Here is a 21,123-nt window from a genome sequence, read left to right as displayed (position 1 = left end):
GTCGCCTATCAATTCGCCCTTCTTAATTTGATTGATCGATTTAATTAATTGATTCGTCGCACGTTTCGTCCCGTTCCAACCCTCGCCAAGATGCCGGCCTACGAACTCCGATCGGGTGGTGATGTCAAGAACAAGAAGCAAAGTGTGGCCGATCTCAAGTACCGCCGTCTGACCGAACTGAACGCCCGCCTGAAGGAGGACTTGGATCGGCCCCGTGTCAAGGTGTCTGAGGCTGCCCTGTCGTAAGTAGTCCCCCCCGCCTTCGCCTTCGCCTTCGCCAGTGCTCCCTCCCAGCCACCGCGTCGTGCTGACCCGATCGCTTCGCCAGGTTGATCAACTACTGCAACAACACCCGTGACTTCATGGTACCCTCCGTATGGGGACAGGTAGGCGGCATCCTCCCCCGAGACAGACAGACAACCGATTGGGCGTGGTCGCTAACGGTCGCAGGTCGACAAGCGTGAGGACCCATACGCGCCCCAGCAGCAGGGCGGGTGCTGCACGGTCATGTAATGGGCTCATGACATTTCGACGTCTTTTGATTCGGACGGACTGGGGGGGCCGATGCGATGGCCGTCCTGCAGTCCGTCGGCGCTTTTATATCCCCTCTTGCGATGACTTTTTCTTCTTCCGCCTTTTCTTCGCTCCTAGCCTTCTATATCTAATTCTCTGTCACCATACCTTTGCGCCAATGGAACGCCCCGCGACGCCCGGCTCCGACGGCCCGAACCATCAAGCGACGACGACGAGACCACGGAGGTCCCCGAGGGAGGCGCGCTGGACTGGCATGACCTTCGGGCCGTGGGCAGTGGGAGCGGCTGCACTTCACGACTGGGGACCCGGCTCGGATGCGCCCAGAGACGTGCGACCGTGTCCCACGGTGGACTTTCAACACCCCTTTTTTTTTTTTTTTATCTTCGCTTCGATTTCCGGTCGACCTCTTCCTATGATCGGCATTTGTGATTTCATTTCTAGTGATTTTATTGACCATATTTCCTTTGTTAGCAGTGATCCGGATGGTTGGGGTTCAAAACAAAATCGTATAACCAGCGACGGGGGGAGGTGGGTGCAGTCCCGCGTGAGAGGCCCGATTCTGTAAAATAGATCAACAGGGCTAGTTTAATTACTGAGCAGTTTATGAGCAAGATTGGTTTTTATTTTTTTTTAGAAGGAGATGGGGGGAGCTCCGAGCGCGATCGTAGATCTGACGGTTGCCCGTGCAGGAATTCTCCGCCCACATGCACTGCACTGCACTGATGCTGATGCATGCGTCTGGACTGCTGGAGTGGTAGATTGATAATAGTCGTCTTTATCTGTACAGCAGGGTACCACTAGGTATCTATAGTAGGTAAGTATCTAGTACGTACCTACTCTGCTAGTAGTTGAAATGTTGTGCCTCCACCGCTGACATCATCCTCAACCCACCACCTAGTCAACTAGTCAACTAGTCATCCTCATCTCCATTCCCTCCCTCCCTCCCTCACCACCACCCACCAGACACCACCACATCTTCCTATCAAAACAACAAGAGAGAAAAAAAAAGTAAAAGCGAGAGAGAGAAAATGACCACACCCCACCCACCAACCACCACAACAACAACAACCAATACTATGGTTAATAATATGACCACCCCCACCCATCTCCCCCGCATCACCATCAAATACTGCACGCAGTGTAAATGGATGTTGAGGGCTGCTTATGTACGTTCCCCTAAACTCTTTCCCTGCTCCCTGCTGTTTTTTTTTTTTTTTTTGATTTTATACTATATACATCATACATCATGTTTGTGGAGAGGGAGGGAGTGAGGAAGGGAGGTAGGGTTACATATATCCTAGAAGAGAACTAGAAGCAAGCAAGCAGTTCTCTTGGAAAGGAATTCTTCAGTTCATCATATGGCATGGCATGGTCCCCCTCTATCTAGCCCCTCCCTTCTTCATAAAAAAGCAAAAAAGAAAAAGAAAAAAAAAATCACTAACTAACCAATCAACCCACCCCCCCTCGGGAGGGATCACCAGTTCGCCCAAGAACTCCTCTCCACGTTTTCCACGCAACTCGGTGAGGTCGCGTTAATCCCGGCCACGGGGGGCGTGTTTACTGTTACGATCTATCATTCTTCATCGTTACCTGAACCTGAAGAGAAAGCTTCTGCTTCTGCTTCTGCTTCTGCTTCTGCTTCTGCTTCTGAGGGGGTTGAGGCTGGACTTGCCCTTCAAGAGACGATCCTCTGGGATAGGAAGACGGAGGGGGGGTTTCCTGGTATTTTTATCCCTCTTTTCATTTGTTTTCTTTCTTGGTTTCGTTCTTTTCCTGGTTGGTTGGTTGGTTGGTTGGGTTGGTTGGTTAGGTTTGTGTTGGGTTTGTGTTGGGTTTGGTTAGGTTTGTGTGGGTTTGTGTTGGGTTGGTTGTTTCGTTGGTGGATGATGGTGGTGGATGATGGTGGTGGATGATGGTGGTGGATGATGGTGCTGTTGCTACTGCTGCTTGGGTCAATCACCTAAGCATGAAAATAAGAACGATGCTAATATTTCCTGTGCTTGTGCGTGTCCAGAGGTCAAGGTGCTCAAGTCGAGGGTGCGGAATGTGGTGGATCCGGGGAGGGATCTGGGACATACGGATCGGGCGTTGAGGGCTGCTGGTGTTGGTGCAGCAGCAGCAGGGAAGACGGATGGTCAGGGGACAGAGAAGAAGGAAGAAGAAGAAGAGGGAAAGGATCAGACAGAGCTGAAAAAGAAAGAGCAGGGGAAGGGAGGGGAGAAAGGAGGGGAGAAGTGTGAGGACTGTCAGTAGCTCTGTATGTAACAGACCTATCTTGGCTGTCTTGTATATGTTCTACAGTGGATGTATCTCATGCATCAAACATGCAAAAATATATTGAATGCACTATCAATATCAACCCATACGGTTGTAAAAGGTACAGTGGTAGTCCTGCCTAGGTACGGCGACTCCTCATCCGAAACGCCAGTTCCACGCCCCGACTCTAATTGCCCGTCCGGAGCCCGCCTCTGTATGATAATGACAAAATGAAACTGTAAAAAAAAAAGTAAGGAGGTGGGTAGGTAAATAAGGTAGGATAGGAGGAAAAGGTTAGGTAGGTAGGTAGGTCAATGAGAAAAGAAAATGAAAAGAAGAAAGAAAAAATGAAGAGAATGTCGAAGATGTCGAAGTGAAAAGAAACGAAAAAAAAAAAAAAAAGCCAAATCCCATGCGCCAGCTCCCAGGGGAATGAATAATCCCCAACGGACAGCCTGGCATGCATCATCAAGATCGTCAGATATCATGAAAGAACCCGCAGCGGCATGTATTGCAAAAAACAAAGCAACCAGCCAGACACACAAGTCCATGTATCAATATCCATCGAGCCGGTTCGTCAAATCATGCAAATCCATCGTAAATCCAAGTCGTCAGCAGAATGTTTCCCATCCATGAAGCCCATGCCCATGATCCAATCACAATCACAATCAATCCCTCGATTTTGCTCACGCGCGAATTCCAACCCGCCATGAACACCGTGAAACAACCAAACGCGAAAACAAGAAACTGATATCAAAAACTTCCGCGGGTCAGACCCGTCCGTCATGTCTCGCCGCTCACCTCGTGCTGATGCGAGTGGTGCGTTCGGCGCTTCCAGAAAGCCAACCGAAGCCGACTCCGACGTTTCGGCAGCTTGCGAGGGGGGAAGCCTTGCCCCGCGCGCTCGTCCCACCCTGGTCCATGACCGTCGTGTTTCATGCTTCCCGTCGTCATCGTGGATTGACCAGAGCTGCCCGTCCCGTTCTCCACGGGCGACGCCGACATGTGGTTCTTCCCCGAGTCGTATGTGTTCGGATCGGAAGCGCGGCGCCCGGTAGGGTAGACGGTCGTCGCCGAGTCGTGGTTGGAGGTGGCCGGCCGGATGCGCGCCCGTTCCCAGTCCCCTTGGTCACTCCGGATGCTTTCCCGCGTGAGACCCTTCTCGTCGCTATCCACGCTGAGGAAGCTGGTGGCGTTGGTGGAGGGCGAGATGGGCGTCATGTTGTTGCTGTACGTGCTGACGCTGTGGGTTCGCGTGCAGCTGTTCCGCTGCGAGTTCGACGGCCCGGACGTGCGTCCCGAGGAGCCCGTGTTTGCGTGATGGCGGCGATGTTGTCGCGAACTGCCCGGTCGGTCTGCCGAGCCCTCCACCGAACTGTTGCGGGCGCTCGAGAAGCCAGACGCGTCTCCGTTCTCGGCGCCCGATCCATTGGCCAAGATGGCAGCTGCCATGGCCGTAGAGTCGGTCAGCGAACGGGCTGGCTCCGAGCAACCGTCCAGAGCGACACTCGGACGCTCCAGAGTCGGGTCGTCGCTCTCCTCGGGAATGACGTCGGAGGATTGGCGAGAGACATCCTCGTTCAGCGGCCGCGAGTAGCCGGTGATGTCCATGGAAGGACCCGGCGTGTCCGGGGACACAACCGGGCTGATGGTGTTCTCGTTGTAGTCACTGGGGGCCTCCTCCGAGTCCGCCACTGGCGTCGGGACCGCTCCAAAGTAGTCGTCGGGAGTTGGCCGCCGACTAGCGGGCTCGCTAGTCGGAAAAGCTGGCTTGATGAGGGGAGTGATGGGGCTGTTGACCGCAAGCGGTGTGCGCTTACCCCTCAGACTCGACACGGGGCTCTGAGTGCGGGGCGAGACCAGATCGTCGATACGGAGATCGGCTTGTAGTGCCTGCCGGTTCTTCTCCATGTCGGCCAGGAAATGCCATCTGGACTGGTTGTTGCGGATATGGTCGACTGTGAACTTCAGGTCCGGGAGGATGTCCGAGACGCCCTCGAACAGAGGGAGGGCAAAGATCGACATGAATCCAATTTGGCCGGTGGCGAGCTTGTAAACATTCCCCAGTTCGGGTGGACCGCCGAACAACGCTGTCTCCATCCCGACCTCCTTCTCCATCTCGCCCTGATTGGCGAATTCCTCCTGCAGGATCTGGGTCCACTTCTCCGCAACATCCCACGGGCGCGCCACGTTACTGATGTCGGCACACTTGATCAGCAGACCGCAGAGGAGCGTCTTATAAAGCTCCATGTCCTGCGGCTTCCAGCCGTCCATGCTCCGTTGGTTTTCGTGGAATTTCTCCTGCAGGGACCCCAGTCTTTCCATGAACTTCTGATGCACACCCATGTCCGTGGCCAGAATGGAGCTGATCAGGAGCTTGCGGAGTTGTCGGTCTTTGAACGCGGCCGGCCAGTAGCGGCGCAGAATCTGAGAAAAGGCGGCGCAATGGAACGCCTCCAGGACCGAGTTGTCGTTGTACAGTTGGGCCAGGGGCGCATTCAGCTTGACCAGGAAGAAGTTGTTCACGCCAGGGTGGCCGACATCGTGGCCAATCGCAGATATCAGTAAGGTAAGCGTATCGAACGGTGAGAGGAGGGTGGCGATCGGGGAGTGGTTGCCGGTCGATACGCCAACAGGCCCGCGGGGAGGGAGAGCGCCGATATGCAGCAGGAAGCAGAAGACGGACTGCAGCACATCGATGGCATGTCGGAAGTTGTGGTAGAGGACAAAGGAATTGTATGATGCGCGACAAGCGAGGAGGAATGTCCGGAGTTCACCTGGAAGAAAAAACACCATCAACCGGAATGCTCGTCACCAGAGGGCGAAGCACTTACCTGGAGTCAATTGCCACTGCTCAAGCCCCGGGACACTCAAAGCATGCTGGAGCATTTCAAACGCCGCCAGGACCAACTCGTCGTCCGAGAACTCATGGGCGGTAAAGCCCCATTTTCCAATCCGGTCGTTCACCAGGTCCACGCGCTCTGGACGAACATTGAGTTCCCGATCCTGGAATTCTTCAATGACCTCTTCGGGGTTGCAGATGCCTTTCATGAGCTTGGAAACCATGGCTTCCCTGAGATAAGCGTACGGCTGCTCGTCATGAACGCCCACCCACGAGTGCTTCCGCAGTTTCTTCCTCGAGAGAAAGCGCGATTGCTCCCGGAGAGCCGTTTTACGAGTCCGATAGGCTTGGATCACCAGAGCTTGTGCTCTACAGCTGTCGAGCGGTGTTACGAGAACGTCCACAGCACCCGCATCGAGGCACTTGGAGATGTGTATGGGCCCCGGGAGAGACGGGATACGGGGCTGTTCGTCAGGAGAGGCGCTAGTGGGATCGAACGGGGGACGCAAGACGGCGACAGGGATAATCACATTGGGGCATTCTTGGACTTGGATATCGGCCGACAGCCCCGAAAGCAACTTCAGGTCGTAAGCCCCCTCCCATTGTGACGAAAATGTGAATCCGCGACGCAGCGATGCCGGCGACGGGGGCGATACGTCCGCCCACGAGCCACGACTGGCTCTGCGACGATGCAATGCCGATTCTTCGCCGTGGATATCGACGTCGAAGAAGACAAATATAGGTGTGCAGTGGCTATGAGCGCCGTCGCTCAGCTCGGCGAGTTTTGTGGCGATGGACGTTCCGGCTTGACAGAGAAAGATGCGTTTACAGACTCCTAACAGAACCTCCACGTCCGACATAAGCGACTCCGGTTCCTCGAGAACCATCTTATCCAAATCCGAGCCAGCTGATGCGTCGGGCGCACCTTGACACACCCATCGTTCTGACCTGACGCGGTGATCGATATAGATTGCGGAACACTCGATGCGATCCATGGTGTCGGTTGGATTTGAAACACCCATCATCCAAGGCGTTCTCGAGTAGATGTCAAGTTTCGGGACAGTAATCCGAGTGAGAGAAGAAATAGCAGCTAAGCCGGTCCGAACTCGGGCTCATATGGTTGATATGGATGGGTGGTGGTACAGGTGAAAGGGGGATCGAGCGATCTCAGGGACAAACGAACGGCCGGCAGTAGACGGGACAAAGGGAAACGAAGGAGTGTCGAGAAGGCGAAAAAAAGGAGGGACTTTCGATCGGTGACGTTATACAGTTTGATTCTAAATTGGCTGCGAGACGGTGTCAGCGAGACTGGGGGCAGGAACCAACGGTCTGCGGTGTATGCGAGCGACGACAGGAGGCGACCCGACCAAGAGGAGGTGTCGCGACCAGCGACGCAGACAGGCGGCGACAAGCCGCTGCTGGAGGCGCAGTGTCGAACAATGTGTTTGTCCGCTGCAGCGTTTCCAACAGGACAACAGCAACGGTCCCTTCCTGCGGGCGGATGCGCAGAAGCAGCCCAAGTGCCCTTCTGAGACAGCCCAATTCTCTGGCACGGCACCGCATGCACGCCGCCATACAGTGGTTGGCCGCGATCGCCACACCCGCATACACGCAGACTGGGAGGGTGGAGGTAAAGACACGGGGGGAGATTGTGCACTCACAGGTCCTGAAGAGGATGAGGAGGAGACGAAAGGAAATATTAGGGGCGAAGAAAATGGGTCGGAAATGGGTCAATGGATGGTGTGTGGTGGTTGTGGTGGTGGTGGTGGTTCGTCGAAAGTTAGTGGTGGTTGGTGGTAGGTGGTGGTGGTAATGGTCGCTCCGTCGTCACCCACGGGGAGATGGCGCCCGAATGAAATGGACCCAACGGGGGGGGGAGGGAGGGGAGACGGCAAGATCGCGACACATGCAAGACTCGGCTAGATGAAAGCGACGAAATTCGCGACCCAGAAAGACGAAGTCTTAGGGCGTCATGGTGGACCAGCGACACGGCCAGACGGAGAAAAGATGACACGAGACTGGGAAGGAGGGTGGAGAGGGAGAAGATCGATCGGGGGAGGATGAAGGGGCCGCACGGGTGGGTGAGGGTTGGTTTGGCCGGGTGGGTTGGACTGCTGGCCGTGGTAGTTGGTTGGTGGCAGAGAGGATTAGGTAAAGGGACCCCCAGTTGTGACCACCCGGATAGTAAGTAGATAGTAGGAGGGGAGGAAAGGGACAGTCACAAGAGGAGAGAGGAGGTGACTTGAGGCGCAAGATTGAGGATTTGTGATGGTGATGGTTAAGTAAAAGAAAAGGCAAGGGGTTGAGTTGAGGGAAGAGGATTGATCCCTAGGATAGGATAAGAATAGTAATAGTGTTAAGGGAAGTTTAAGTGGGAGTCAAGTCGAGTCAAGTTGAGCAGAAGAAGAAATGGAAGAAGAGAGAAGAGAGAAGAGAGAAGCGAGAAGAGAGAGAAGAGAGAGAGAGAGAGAGAGAAGAGAGAGAGAGAGAGAGAGACCGAGAGTAGGAGAGTAAGAAAACAGAGGAGAGAGAAGGAGACCAAGAGAGGGAAATCGAGTCCGGTAGGTAAGGTACAGGTAGTCGGTAGGTAGGTAAGTAGGTAAGTAAGTGAGGTAGGAGACAAGGAGGAAGGGAGAGAGGGAAGGAGGAGGAGGAGACGAAGCAGAGGATCGAGTCGAATCGCAATCCGAATGGACGGGCAGCCAGACCGGATGGAGGTAAGGTAGGCACAGACAGACGGACTGGCCTGAGGGTGGGAGGCAGATCGGGTCGATCAAACTGACTGACTGACTGACTTGCTTGCTTGACTTGCTTGACTGTAACCGCACTCTTTACACAGACAGACAGATAGATAGATAGAATAGTAGACATCCTTCACACCCTCCCCGAGGCTTTTTAGCTTTTCGTTTCTTCTTTCCGTCCCCTTCGCTCGGGCTTTCTCTCAGTCTTCCAGAAGGTCGCGGCACGGCGGGTGCGGGCGTCGTCACTCGTCACTCGTCAGTCGCCAGAGAGACTCGGCCATGGGGCCGATGCGGCGCTTTCGGTATCCTTACTGTTACACGGTACTGTCATGCTCCTGCCCCGGTTCATTGCCTCATTACCGTCCGGTTACCCACGGCCACCTGACTGTCTCTCCCTCGAGGGTTTCAGACTCCAGATTGGATGGGGCCGATCACGACACGGCCAGATTCATGCGCATGCCCGTACCAGAAGAGAAGGAGGAAGGCACTACTAATAGATATCTAGATACTAGTTATCAAGGTCAACAGGCGGCGCGTTGGTGTCCTCTTTTCTTCTACGATCGGCCCTTCGTCCCCCACTTCCTTGCTGTGGCAGCTGGTTGTCCCAGTCTGGTCTAGCTGGTTTGTTTCCCGTATTCGGTTGACCGATGTAAGTAAGTAAGGAACTTGGGAAACCCCGACTAGAAACTCGATCGAATCGAGGGAGCCACAAACCAACCAACAACCCGGGGAGGGGAATTGAGGGGAGGGGGGGAGGGGAGGGAAAGAGCGATTTATTTATTATGATTTCTGTTTTTATGCAGAGTTAACCACCACCACACTCCACCACATCCATCCAATTCACTTCCACTTGGACCACCAAACACCCCAGTGGATGCGCACACTAATTCAGGGCAGGGAACGCCTTCCGGCTGCGCGCCTGGAGCCCTGTGTATATCGACCACAGCGACACGGGCGCGGAAGATGGATGGGAATAATAAAAATAATAAACCCGAATCAAATAATAATAATAATAAAAATAAATAATAATCACGCCAAAGAAGGGAACGGCCTCCAGAATAGATAAAGTGAGCGGAGAGAGTGGAGCCCATGACGCTTAAACAAGCGATCTCATTAGCTCATGGGCAGCTCCGTTGGTTTTTCTAGAATTTCCCGGGCGGGTCTTGGCGCCTTAGCCGGTCGCTGAAGGGATTATTAATTTCCCTGCGGTTTCCATTTTTATTATTATGGGGACTGGGTTCAGTTCAGCCGTTCATTAATTATTATTATTATTATTATTATACTATTATATTATATTATACTATTTATCCGTTCTGGTTATTTTCGTCAGGTTTATATTACAACAAGCCATGAGTCTCATCAGTCTAATTAAAAAGAGGTAAGTCGAGGGGGGGGGGGGGAGAGAGGGACACGCGCACCGGCACCCAGTTCGAAAACAATGACATCAATGACATCAACAATCCCCTCATCCATTTTCTATTGACTTACTACTTCTTGTACTGCCACTTTTTTTTTTCCCTCATCCTTGATAAACTCTCGAAACCCTGAGGATGTTCCGTCAATCACCACCTCAGCCACAGGATACATGCAGACATACATACATATACATACTGTACGGTAAAGGATGCCGAGTCAGACACAATACATACATAGGTGGTCGAGATCTCGCCTCGGTGGTTAGGCAGACATCTTCTAGAATTTCCATCGCCCAGCAGCCAGCTCCCGCCTACATTATCCACATGGCTCCTCTTCTGCATCCCACTGCCTTGGCAACCGTCCATTATTCCATCCGCACTGCGCAGAGAGTCGTTACCATTGGCATTACCATAACCACGCACGGGATTCGACTGAAAGGATTCACCCCTCCGCTTTCTTTTCCCCCCTCCCCAGGCCTCAGGAGTGGCAACCCAGCCTGTGACGTCGACGGGGCCCCGATGATGTGATGGACAGACCCCAGTAAACGGGGGACGAACCCTTGTCCGCGGTTGGTGGGAGGCAATACCGCCTGACAGCCTCTGACGATTTGCAGATTATCCGCCTAGCTAGCCGAGAGATCAGATCCCTGGATCGGCTTGAATTTAGGCCATATCGCATATCGCAGATCGCATATCACCATATCGCCATATCAGCCCATAGATACGGAGTGGTGAGTTTACGGGAGTATGATGGACAGAATAACAGTCTCAGAACGAGACAACAGAATGAGGGAATTGAGCGACGGACGGACGACAGACTAAATTAGCAGCCCATCCTGCGAAGAGTCCAGACACTCGCAGGCAAGCGGCGCAGGCCGTCTCCGTCTCCAGTGCGCCCCTCATCTGGCCTACTGCCAAGTTGCCAACTACTCTACTTTGTGGCTAGTGCTGCCTGCTAGAGCGGAACAGTGGAAATCCCGCCTTGCCGATTCGTTCGGGAACCAGCCAATCAGGACGTGTCTGCCCCCCGGCTCCGACAGCACCAACCGACTGACCGGAACTGCCTGAGTCAGTCAATGGACCTGGCCCTAGGTAGGTGGGTGGTGCATGCAAGGAAGTGCTGCACCTGGAGGGTATCTACTAGTAGTACACTGTGCCAGGTACACGCATGCATGCATGCATGCATGAGGTAGATGTTGTGGAGAGACCCTGTCCACTCCATGCCCCATGGAGGACTGCCTGCACAGGATTCTACCCTGGATAGGCAATCAGCCATGTGGATCAATTCCCAACCGACCTACCACCACAATATGTAATCGCCATGCCAGTCAGTAATAAAATGAGGAACCTCGGGCGCAAAATGCCCAACAGCCGTACCATGGATCGTGAGCCGTGGACCGACGACGCGTTCGACGACTACCACCTGCCTGGACTGAGACTGAATCCTGATTCTGAGTCAAGGGAAGTTGAGTTGAAGTGTGAACCCAAGCCGAGAAAGCGCCCTTGCTGGCTGCACTGCGTTCTGCAGTTTGCAGTTTGCAGGCAGGTAGGTAGTAGTCTACACGCTGCAGTCCTCGTAATCTATCCATCTTCTATCTACCTACCTACCTACCTACCTACCTATTTCTCTCACTTTCCATCCATTATCATCTTCAAACCCACCAACCAACCCAACCGGTCGACCCGATCCCTGATCCGGTTCCGAGTACCCGCGGGGTATAGTATCTAGATGGATAGATAGTATGTATGTATGTATCTAGTAGTCTAGCATGTAAACTAACCATCTAGGGCCTTCCACCCACCTGGGCCCGGAATTAACTTACGCGTACTTTGTCCCCGGGAGGGGGGGGGGTGTCTGTGTCTGTGCCTGCCATCGTTAGCTCAACTTTATGCTCTGTTATGATTATTATTGTTACTGTTATTTTCTGTGCTTCCTATACATGATTACGTCTCGGATATTATTTTTATTTTTATTTTTTTTATTCTTATTATTCTCACAAGTCATTCACTCTCCGCCTGGGGATGCGATCGATAGATAAATAGATAAATAGATAAATGGAATAAATGGGTGTGAAACACAATGCAGTTGCAGTGGTGCTCTACCGTTCTCTCCCGCCTCAATATATACACGACCCGTTCTGTCTAACTCCGCGATCCAGCCAACTGACCACTGACTACTGACTACTTTGAAATAGTAGCATAGCATCGAATCACATCGCATCGCAATCAGCCGCACGTGCAGATTCTTGAAATGAAAATGCATAAAAGACCCTAGACCCTGATTTTTTGTACATTGCTAGTTAGTGTACGTAGTGTACGGACGGTAGTTACTCCAGTTTAATTTCCAGTTGCAATGCAATGCGATGGATGGATGGATGGGTGGATGATCTGCGCTGCGCTCAGCTCATCCCTGTCGCGTGTCGCGTGTCGCATGACGCCTCCCCAATCAACCCCAACCAACCCCAACCCCAGCATATTAATTAATATTGATGTACTACGGAGTACTACAGAGTAACTAGTAACTAGATATATATACCTACATTAGTACTCCGTACGGCATGCAGTACGGGCAGTTGTGTACCACGCGTGTACTTGGATAGGACTTATATACTTACATACTTACATACTTACATAAATACATAAATACATACATACATCTAGTGATCATTTATTATCAGATTCTGCAGGCTGCAGACTGCACCTGCTAGGGAGGGAGGGAGGGAGGGATCTACTACTTGAGTAGGTACGGAGTATGTACTAAGTATACCTACTACCTAAGTATATGTCTATCTATCTATCTATCTATCTATCTAGGCAGCACCTTAATCAATCTACCAATCAATTATCAAGGATCAAAGATCAAGGATCAAGGATCAGGAGGGGTGGTACCCCGCATAGATAGATACCTACCTATATATCTATCTATCTACTCCGTACGTGGATACCCATCCATTCTATAGTAGTAAAATAGTATGTAGTAGTACCTCAGTACCCCATCAATAGAAAGTATCATTATATGTTTATGTTTAGTTATATTGATGGCGATATTTCAAACTTATTGATTTATTGATCCATTTGTATTTCAAGAGTATAGTAGATACGGTAGGTCCGTCCTCTCTCCTCTCTTCTCTCTCAGCTCAGTCTCTGATCTGTCCGCCTGTCCGTCTGTCTGCTATCCACTATCGCCATCCACTATCCACTATCTTCTATCTCTCTCTCTCTCTCTCTCTCTCTCACATGCACATGCAATCCTGGCTATCATTGCAGACTAAAAAAAAAGAAAAGAAAGAAACAACATCAGTAAGCGCCTCTCATGACTTGCCTATAAAAACACGGATTGGGATAGATGAAATAGGAAGAAACATCAAAGTAAAAGTTCAAGTTCAAGTTCAAGTCGAAAGAAAAAAAAAAAAAAAAAAAAAGAATTGTGCATTCGCACGAAAACTTCAAGGGTGAATCTAGAATCGCGCTGATAGAAATCTCTCACACACACAGACACAAAAAGCAAATAATCAAGTAAGTAAATAAGGTAATATAATAATCGATCCTAACCCCCCCCACTCCGCTTTTTACCATGTGCCATTTAATTTACCATGCCATGCCAATGCCAGACAGACAGAATGAAACGCGCCTCCCAAAACCGAAGACCGGTGGCAACAACAAATGAGAGAATGAACGATGCAAGAAAAGTGTGCTATGATACAGGGGCAGGTGGCGGGAGGGAGGGAGGGAGGGGTTGATTCTATTTATTGCGGTCATTCGGTATTCGGTTCGCTGTTTTTGTTCGCATCGTCTTAGGAAAGTAGGTTCTTCAGAGACGGACTGGCGCTTGCTCCGGAGCCTCCGTTCGTCCCACTGGTGCTCGTGTACCGCACCGCGCTGCTGAGGATCGGCGTGTCCTCGGGCTTGACTGGAGGCGTTGGGCCGCGCGGATCCATGTGTGCCTGTGAGATGGGGGGTGACTGGGTTGGCGCGCTGAGCACGCGATCCACCGAGTACATCCGTGGGGGTCCCCCGTTCAATGCGCTGAGCGAATGCTGGGGCGAGTGCCGGACCATCGTCGCTTGGATGTCTGGGGGTGACGCCGATGGCGCGTACGGGCGAGCGCCCGCCGCGTGCGACAGATGAGGCGAGGGCATCGAAACCGGTCCGTATGGGCTCTGGTGGGTGGGGAATTGGGGAGGAGGGGGTCCAGGAGTATAATGCGACGGCGGACCATGGTGGGAGGGAGTAGGTGGGAATCCGTTCATATGGTGTGTCGGTGGTGGCGGTCCGGCGCGAAAGCCAGGGACCGGCAATCCATTGCGCAGTTTGTTGTCGCCGAAGTCCGCTGGCCGTTGTTCATACCCAGAGTACCAGTCGGGACCGCTATGAGCAGCGCTGTGAGCAGGCGGGCCGATCGGTCTTGGAAGAACCCCAGACGGAGGCGGATGGGTGGGATGAGGAGAGCTGAAGGGATGGTTGTGGAACTCGGTGATCCTCGGGGCAGGCAGGACGGGCCGCTGGGCAGAGTACGGCGACGGCCGGGGTTCGGGCGAGGGCTGGGTTGGTGGCTTCTTGAGATGGCACTTGTGGCACTCGTATAACGTCTGCGACCCTTCGCTGTTGATGGCGGACAGCGCGGTGCTTTCCGCAGGGCTGTACTCTCCGTTCAGCCGTGGGAGGCCTTGCTGAGACGGGGTGCGATGAAGATACGGAGGGCTTGCCGAGGCTGCGCTGGGATATCTTGTGCCGATGGGATCATTCAGCCCGACTCCATTGAGCAGAGGCGTCCTGTGGTCGGCAGTCGAGCGCCGTGACTTGTCAAGGGCCCACCACCGGGGGCTGAAGGAACTGGAGCAGCGGGCACACTTTCTCGTTACGTCTGCATCGGCGATCGGTCGAGGGGCGGTATTTTCCGAATCGACCACCATCTCATCTGGTGCCTCCTCGGGTGCCATTGTCGCCGGTTTCTGGCTGTCCTTCGTCGCCGCTGGAGGAGCAGTCACCCCGTTCGTCGTGGAGACGCGGCGACTGACTGCAGGTGCCGTGGACTGATGCGATGCGCTGACCGACTGCTGCACGTAGGCGGCCTTTCTGATGGTTCCGGTCAAGGTGAGGTCTGCCTGCTTGTACGCCTGGGCGTAGCGTTGCAGAGCGTTGATGCCCTCCTCTTCTGTAGGCTCGCCGATTTCATGGATGGATGAGGTGACGGCGTGATGCGGGCACCAGATCCCGGCCGAAGCCGATCCTACCTCGTCTCCCAGTCGCACACTGTTCACCGTATCCCGCCTGGAGCTCTTGACTGGCGTGATATCGAAGCCGAACTTGTACTGCGCCTGGAATGCACAGCCGACATGGAAGCGGGCGTTGCAGTTGCCGAAGTGGCACGGCACACAGGCACCGCCGTCGGTCTTGCAGATCTTACACACATCGCGCCACTTGTCCCTCGGAATGAGCCCAAATCCCTCGGCGGGCTCGAGCTCTTTCGAACTGCCGAATTTGATCTCCGGCGTCCACACCGCGCACATAACGTGGACCCAGTTGTTGCCGGCGGTTCTCTTCAACGGTTCTCGCGGGCCGATCGGCTTGCCTACAGCCTCTTGCCGCTGACGGTAAAGCTTGATGGCCTCGTTGACCATCTCCTTTTCAAGCCTCTCCTTCTCACGGTCCCGCTCCGTCTTCTTCTTGTGCGTCGACCTCGGGGCCTCCATCAGCTCATGTTCCGTCCAGCTCACCGGGCACAGAACGCAGTTGTAGGTAGTCGAGATCATCGGGTCCCGGTCATTGGAGCACATATCGCAGAGCCACTTGATGCCATTCCGCGTCGGACTGACTCCGTAGCAGCCGCGATGCACCGTCAAGCGACAGTCTCTGCATGACAGATGCTCATCGCCTCCGGGTTCCATCTTGTTGCAGATAGCACACGGAAGCGTCTTGGCCTTGGGGGGATCCGGAACGATTGGCGGCGGTTCGGGAATCCGTTCAGGAGCGGCTTTCTTTTTCGGCGCCGGTTCCACGGAGGTGGCCGTCGAGGTGGCCGCGCTCTCTTTCTCGGCAGCAGTGACGCGTCCCTTCTTCTTCCCAGACTCTTGCTGCACCTGCGGGTTGGCGTTCACAGGAACGCCGATCGAAGCCGCAGTCGCAGCGGTCGCACTGTTGATACTGATCGGAGTTTCGGTAGAGACAAGCAGCTGTGTCAGAAGCTCCTCGTCCACCCGCCGACGCCATGACTTGTTGCCGCTTTGTGCGATCTTCTTGGCGACTTCGTCGACGCTCTCCCACTGGATACCGTATTTCCGCCAGAGCAAAGCACAGCGCAAGCAGAGGGCCACCGTCAGCGGCTGTCCCCGATCTCGCTGCTTCGTCGAAGTCTCGCCCGGGGTCGTCGTGCCGGGCGGAACCCCCGGGGCGCGTCGCCATTGACGGGAGGTTCGTGTCGAGCAGAACTTGCACTGGAACCCACGCTTCTTCTCGCTGGCTTTCCCGCTATCGAACGCCGAGTCGTCGTGGTCATCAGCAACATCGTCCACCAATTTGGCCGAGGCGTTGTGGCGCTTGGCTTCCTTCTTGCCCCGTCGGCCCTCGTAGGCACCCCAGATCTGACGACCGCGGGGGGTTTTCTTCCACATGTAGTAGAATCGCACAATCTGATAGTGGGGCACAGTGCCTACGTGTTTGGTGATGTGGCGCCATTCCGATCCGTATTTGCCGACTGCCTGCTCGAACAGCTTGAGCTCCTCGGGGCGCAAACGAGGCTCCTTGAGGTCTTTGTACTTGTTCATCTGCTTCAGCTTCGCCAGAGCGGCATCGACATCGAAGCTGTTCGCGTACAGGAGCTCCAGAGCCTTGTCGAGGAAATTGGTGGAGTACTTCTCCAGCCCCAGCTCGGGGGCCAAAGCCTTGGCCTGCTCCATATATTCATCCACGAACCTTTCTCGGTCTGCGGGGCTGAGGTCGGATCCAGGCGCGTCGTCTTCACCCCGGGCGGGGATCTGGTCGGCAGAAGGCATCTTGAACTTCAGCTCAGCGGTACGGACTTGCTTTCCGGCCACCGCGACTGGCTCATCTTCGCCGCGTCGCACATATCCCGTAGGCTCGTCCATGACCCACTTGGGCCGGTTTGCTTTCTCTTGTTTTGCGGCTTCGATGGCAGCGACGGCCTCCTTGGAAAGTTTCGTATCCTTGCGACTTCCCGAAGTCCGCATGTACTTTTTCTTGAGGTCGACCGGCTTTACGTACTCCACCGGCTTTCCATGCCACGGCAGCACCATAGCCTGATGTCGAGGCCCCAATCGGGAGCTGGCTCGCGGATATATCCGGTCATCGTAATCGAGAGCATCCTCCACCCGACAATGAATCCCGAGGTAGCGGTAAGGCCACCGTTTGGCTTGTGCCACTTGTTCCTCTGTGGCGGGCCTAACCTCTTCCTCCACAGGGGCCGGAGTGCTCCCCGTGGTGCCGTTCGCAGCCGCGTTGGGCTCCTCCTCCTCTTCGACCATTTCCTCATCCGCGTCGTGGGCTTCGCCGAGTAAAGGGGTATTCCGGGCCTCCATTTTGCGCTCCTGGGCGCGACTGCAGGCGGCGCAAGCCCAGGCAAAGCCGCGGGCCGGCTTTTTCGTAAGAACGGGTCGGACGCAGTACATGTGATAGGTGTTGTGGCAGACGGCACAATCCACCGAGTCGTTGCTAGGAGAAGGGTTAGTGGGGGCGGTTCCTCGCCTACATGTGAGTCGGTCCATACTTAGCGGCATACAAGCTGCAGCGCTTGCAAGTCTTCACAGCACTGGTGAGCTCCTTCCGGCGGCCGATCTCGACCAGGACGAACTTCCAGCGCTCATCGAGGACCTTCTTGACATTGGCGGGGACGTTGATGACCTTGCTCGTGGGGATGACGTCGTAGTAGCGATGGATGTAGCGGTCGAACATCTTGTCGTACCAGAAGGAATCGCGGGTCTTGCGGTACTTGTCGAAGTCGGCGATCTCGGACAGATGCAGGATCTGGCATTTCCCCCGGAGGGAGGTGAGTGGGCAGGTGTCGGAGTGCATGGAGGCGAAGACCAGGCGGGTGTCGGCCACCTTGCGCTGGATGTCACGTGGCCGGTAGTACCAATTCACCCGCAGCGCCTCGATCGGGCCCGACGGCGTGTCCTTGGACGGGAGGAACTCCATGATGCGCGCCAGATAGTACGGCTCCCCGGGCGGCTCACAGATGAGGTAGACGTGGTCTGGATCCGGCTCTTAGCACAGTCTGCATTGACAGAAAAAAAAAAAAAAAAAAGACAAAATATACTTACCGTTCACGGCAAATGTGGTGCCATCGTCGGCTTGGAGTTTCCCATCTTTCAGGTAGGCGCCACGGCTCTCGAAACTCATCATGTTGGTCTCGGTCGGGCTGTGGGCGATCCCGGGCGCGGTGGTGAAGATCTTCTTGGCCGCATTGCCATTGACCGCATTCGCATTGGCGACGCTGGCGGGCTGTTTGCGTTTCCGCGAGGAGGCATTGGGGGCCGTGGGCACTGGGGTGGAGGTGGCGGTGGTGGACGGCGTGCCCTCGTCGAGTTTGGCGGAGAAGGAGGAAGTGCCTGGGATGGCATCTTTGGGGTCTTTGGCGTTGGCGGGGGTGGCAGCACCGGAACCATTGACGGCCGGCAGACTTTTGCGGGAATGGGAATGGGAATGGGAATTGGAACTGGAATTGGAATTGGAATTGGAGGCGGAGGCCGGCTCTTCACTGTTGGCCTTGGAGCCATTGACGGGGTGGGCGGCGACACCGCTACTCCGCTTGGCAGCCTTCAAGGCCGGCTGGGTCAGCTCCAGGTCGACGTCGATATCGCGGTCTTCGGCGTAGTTGGGGCGCGGGGCCGCATTGCGCCCCCTGGACCGGGTGCCATACGGAGCCGGGGTGGTCGACACGCTGGGGGGCTCCGTCGTCGCCGCGACATCGGAGGCGGATGAGGCACTGGGAGCCATCGGCTGGGATTGCAGCTCGTTCCCCGTGGCCGCGCTGGCGGGGCTGGGCGACTCTACGGATCCCGTCCGGGACGAGTGGCCAGGGGTGGGCATGCGACGGAGTGCGCCAGACGGCGACGAGCTGGGCTTCAGATGGTGACTGTGGTGGCCGTGCTGGTGGGGGTGGGGGTGGGGTTGAGGGGGGACTTTTGGGACGGTGACCTGTCCGAGGCCATGGCCAACCCTCAGGCGGATTCCGTCGAAGAGTCAAAAAAAAGTGAGACCAGACGTGTAGGGTGAGGGTGGTGGTGGTGGTGGTTCTGGGAACACCAAACCGCCTGGGACGCGGAGATGCAGAGCTCAGCAACGGGCCGGGACGGGTAGGCGATCCCTCATGAGAGTCGACTCTGCAGACGGGTGGAGATATTGCACGGCGTCGGCCGAGTGGTAGTAGTATCAAAGGGGGCGAGGAGGAAGAACACGAAAAAAAGGGAAATGGACCAGGCCGCGCTGTGCAGATATTTTGCCCGACGGGTGGCAGATGAGAGACTGGAAAGTCGAGGGTCACGCCTCCCCCAGGAAAGACGATGAAGAAAAAGAGGAAGAAGAAGGGGAAGAGGAAGAAGAAGAAAAGGCGTCAGTGATAGCAAGTGGTGTGGCGGCTGCAGTAACGCTCTTTGCCGGGTCCCTCAGTTCTTCCCGCAAGGGCGCAAAAAGGGTGGATGTGGTGCTAAATGGCAAAAATTGAGCAACACCACAAGGTTGCCGAATATCAAGATCGACAACACCTTCTTCCGAGCAGAGAGCACACGACGGGGCGGAAGGGGAGCCGGCCGCAGAGCTAACCAAAGTATAGTCGAGATGGGAAGGGAGAGGGAGAGGAGGGAAGAAGAGCAGCGGCAGCCGGGGGATGGGGGGAAACCACCGGACGCATGAAACAACGAGGCGAGAGAGAAAGAAGAATGCAGGAGGTAGGGGAGGGAAGGAAGAAGAAGAAGAAGAGGAAGAAGAGGAAGAAGAGAAGAAGGGCCACTGGAATCGTCGGAGCAGTGAAATGAAGGTTAGCGGCGGTGGAAGCCAAACAAGAGTAGAGCCACTTAGGGCGTTGGGAGACTCGTGGGGTGAGCACAGGGTAAGTCGAACGGATAAGATCAGTGGGAGCCAGTCAGATCGGACTAGTGGCAGAAAGTACAAATCACTGATTTGGTCGTGATGGAGGTGGTAGTAGTAGTAGTGGTAGTAGTGGTAGTAAGTAGTAGTTCGTGGGAGGTGGAATGGAGTGGTCGATAGATCGATGGTAGATGGTTAATGGGGGGGGGGGAAGTGGATGATGGTTCAGGGCTATCCAGGCATAGGGAAGAAGAAGGGTTGGTGGAAGGGGGGAGGCGGGAGGGAGGAAGAGTGGGAAAAAGGGAAAGGGTAGAGGTAGAGGGAAAGGAAGAGAGAGAGGAAGAGAGGAAGAGAGAAAGAAAGAGAGAGAGAGAGAGAGAGAGAGGGTCGAGGGGAGGCGAAGATGGACCGTTGTCGACAGCCAGATACTACTAGACGAGCAGGACCAGAAGGGAAACGCGAAAAGTCAGAAGAGAAGAAAGCGACCAGAAAGAATCAGGAAAGCCGTCCAGGATCCCGACCAGTCCACGTCCTCGCCCCTAGTCCCGATGTGTTAATATGACGGATCCTCCATCCACCCAAGAACCGCGATGAATGAGCCCTTCCTGATGTTAACTGCTTCCCTTTCCCTCTTCTTCCATTCCCTCCTCCTCCTCCTCTTTCTCTCCCTCCTGCTCTGCTTCCATGCGAGACCGGGGGTTTTGTCGTCGGGTCGGCGTCGAGAGCCGGTTCCCATGGTATCTAAGTCTAGTATGTATGCATGCATGTATGTCTGTATGTATGTATGTATGTATGCACGCACGTACGTTTTGTGTTCTGTGTATCTATCTATCTACTAGGTAGGAGGATGAAGTACGGAGTACAGTACTAGTACTACCTAAGTAAGCAAGTAGATAGATACTAGGACCTTCGCGATAGGAAGGGTTCGATAATTTCTGGGTCGGAGGAGGGATGATATTTTTATAACGCCGCGCTCCCCTTGCTCTGGAAGGCGGCGTGTTTGACCCGTTGGGGGGATCTACGTCGGGACGCTGGGTTGAGCGGGAAGTAGAAGGATAATATATCATGTACCTTACCAGTATCTCGCTCGGGTGCGCGTTGGCGCTGGCGCTGGCGGAGAAAGGGATTGTGTGGGCCGAGGAACCCGATGCGAAAGAATGATGATGATATCGGGGAGGGGGCCATGGGACGAGAACTCCCCCATGCTCATGACCGGGTGGGAGAAATTCATGGAGGTGGGAAGAGGGAAGGGGAAAAAAAGGGACCTGGAAACTTAAAATCCAGAGAGAAGGGA

General features: G+C 54.6%; 4 protein-coding genes across 4 annotated transcripts; 1 reads left to right on the top strand and 3 right to left on the bottom strand.

Moving 5' to 3' along the window:
- Positions 1–90: 90 nt before the first annotated feature.
- BO70DRAFT_288249 (guanine nucleotide-binding protein subunit gamma) lies at positions 91–513 on the top strand (the record flags this gene model as incomplete). Its single annotated transcript, XM_025539275.1, has 3 exons — positions 91–242; positions 329–386; positions 451–513. 3 exons carry the CDS (start codon positions 91–93, stop codon positions 511–513), a joined length of 273 nt encoding a protein of 90 aa, XP_025401249.1.
- Positions 514–2,877: 2,364 nt separating this feature from the next.
- Positions 2,878–3,416, bottom strand: BO70DRAFT_215682 (uncharacterized protein). Its single transcript, XM_025538686.1, has one exon. The coding sequence runs from the start codon at positions 3,257–3,259 to the stop codon at positions 2,978–2,980; it is 282 nt and encodes a 93-aa protein (XP_025401248.1). The 5' UTR covers positions 3,260–3,416; the 3' UTR covers positions 2,878–2,977.
- Positions 3,417–3,573: 157 nt separating this feature from the next.
- Positions 3,574–6,654, bottom strand: pdeB (3',5'-cyclic-nucleotide phosphodiesterase PDE2; the record flags this gene model as incomplete). Its single annotated transcript, XM_025539262.1, has 2 exons — positions 3,574–5,567; positions 5,625–6,654. 2 exons carry the CDS (start codon positions 6,652–6,654, stop codon positions 3,574–3,576), a joined length of 3,024 nt encoding a protein of 1,007 aa, XP_025401247.1.
- Positions 6,655–13,413: 6,759 nt separating this feature from the next.
- On the bottom strand, positions 13,414–18,811 carry BO70DRAFT_215664 (DNA-binding E3 ubiquitin-protein ligase SNT2). The gene is made up of 3 exons (XM_025538685.1): positions 18,065–18,811; positions 17,512–17,995; positions 13,414–17,456 (listed from the first exon to the last, which is right to left on the bottom strand). The coding sequence occupies exons 1-3, from the start codon at positions 18,738–18,740 to the stop codon at positions 13,583–13,585; spliced, it is 5,034 nt and encodes a 1,677-aa protein (XP_025401246.1). The 5' UTR covers positions 18,741–18,811; the 3' UTR covers positions 13,414–13,582.
- Between the last annotated feature and the right edge of the window lie 2,312 nt (positions 18,812–21,123).

Source organism: Aspergillus heteromorphus, assembly GCF_003184545.1.
Source record: "Aspergillus heteromorphus CBS 117.55 chromosome Unknown BO70scaffold_7, whole genome shotgun sequence".
NCBI lineage: Eukaryota > Fungi > Ascomycota > Eurotiomycetes > Eurotiales > Aspergillaceae > Aspergillus > Aspergillus heteromorphus.
Note: the sequence above shows the minus strand (reverse complement) of the source record. Positions and strands in the feature narration are given on the sequence as shown.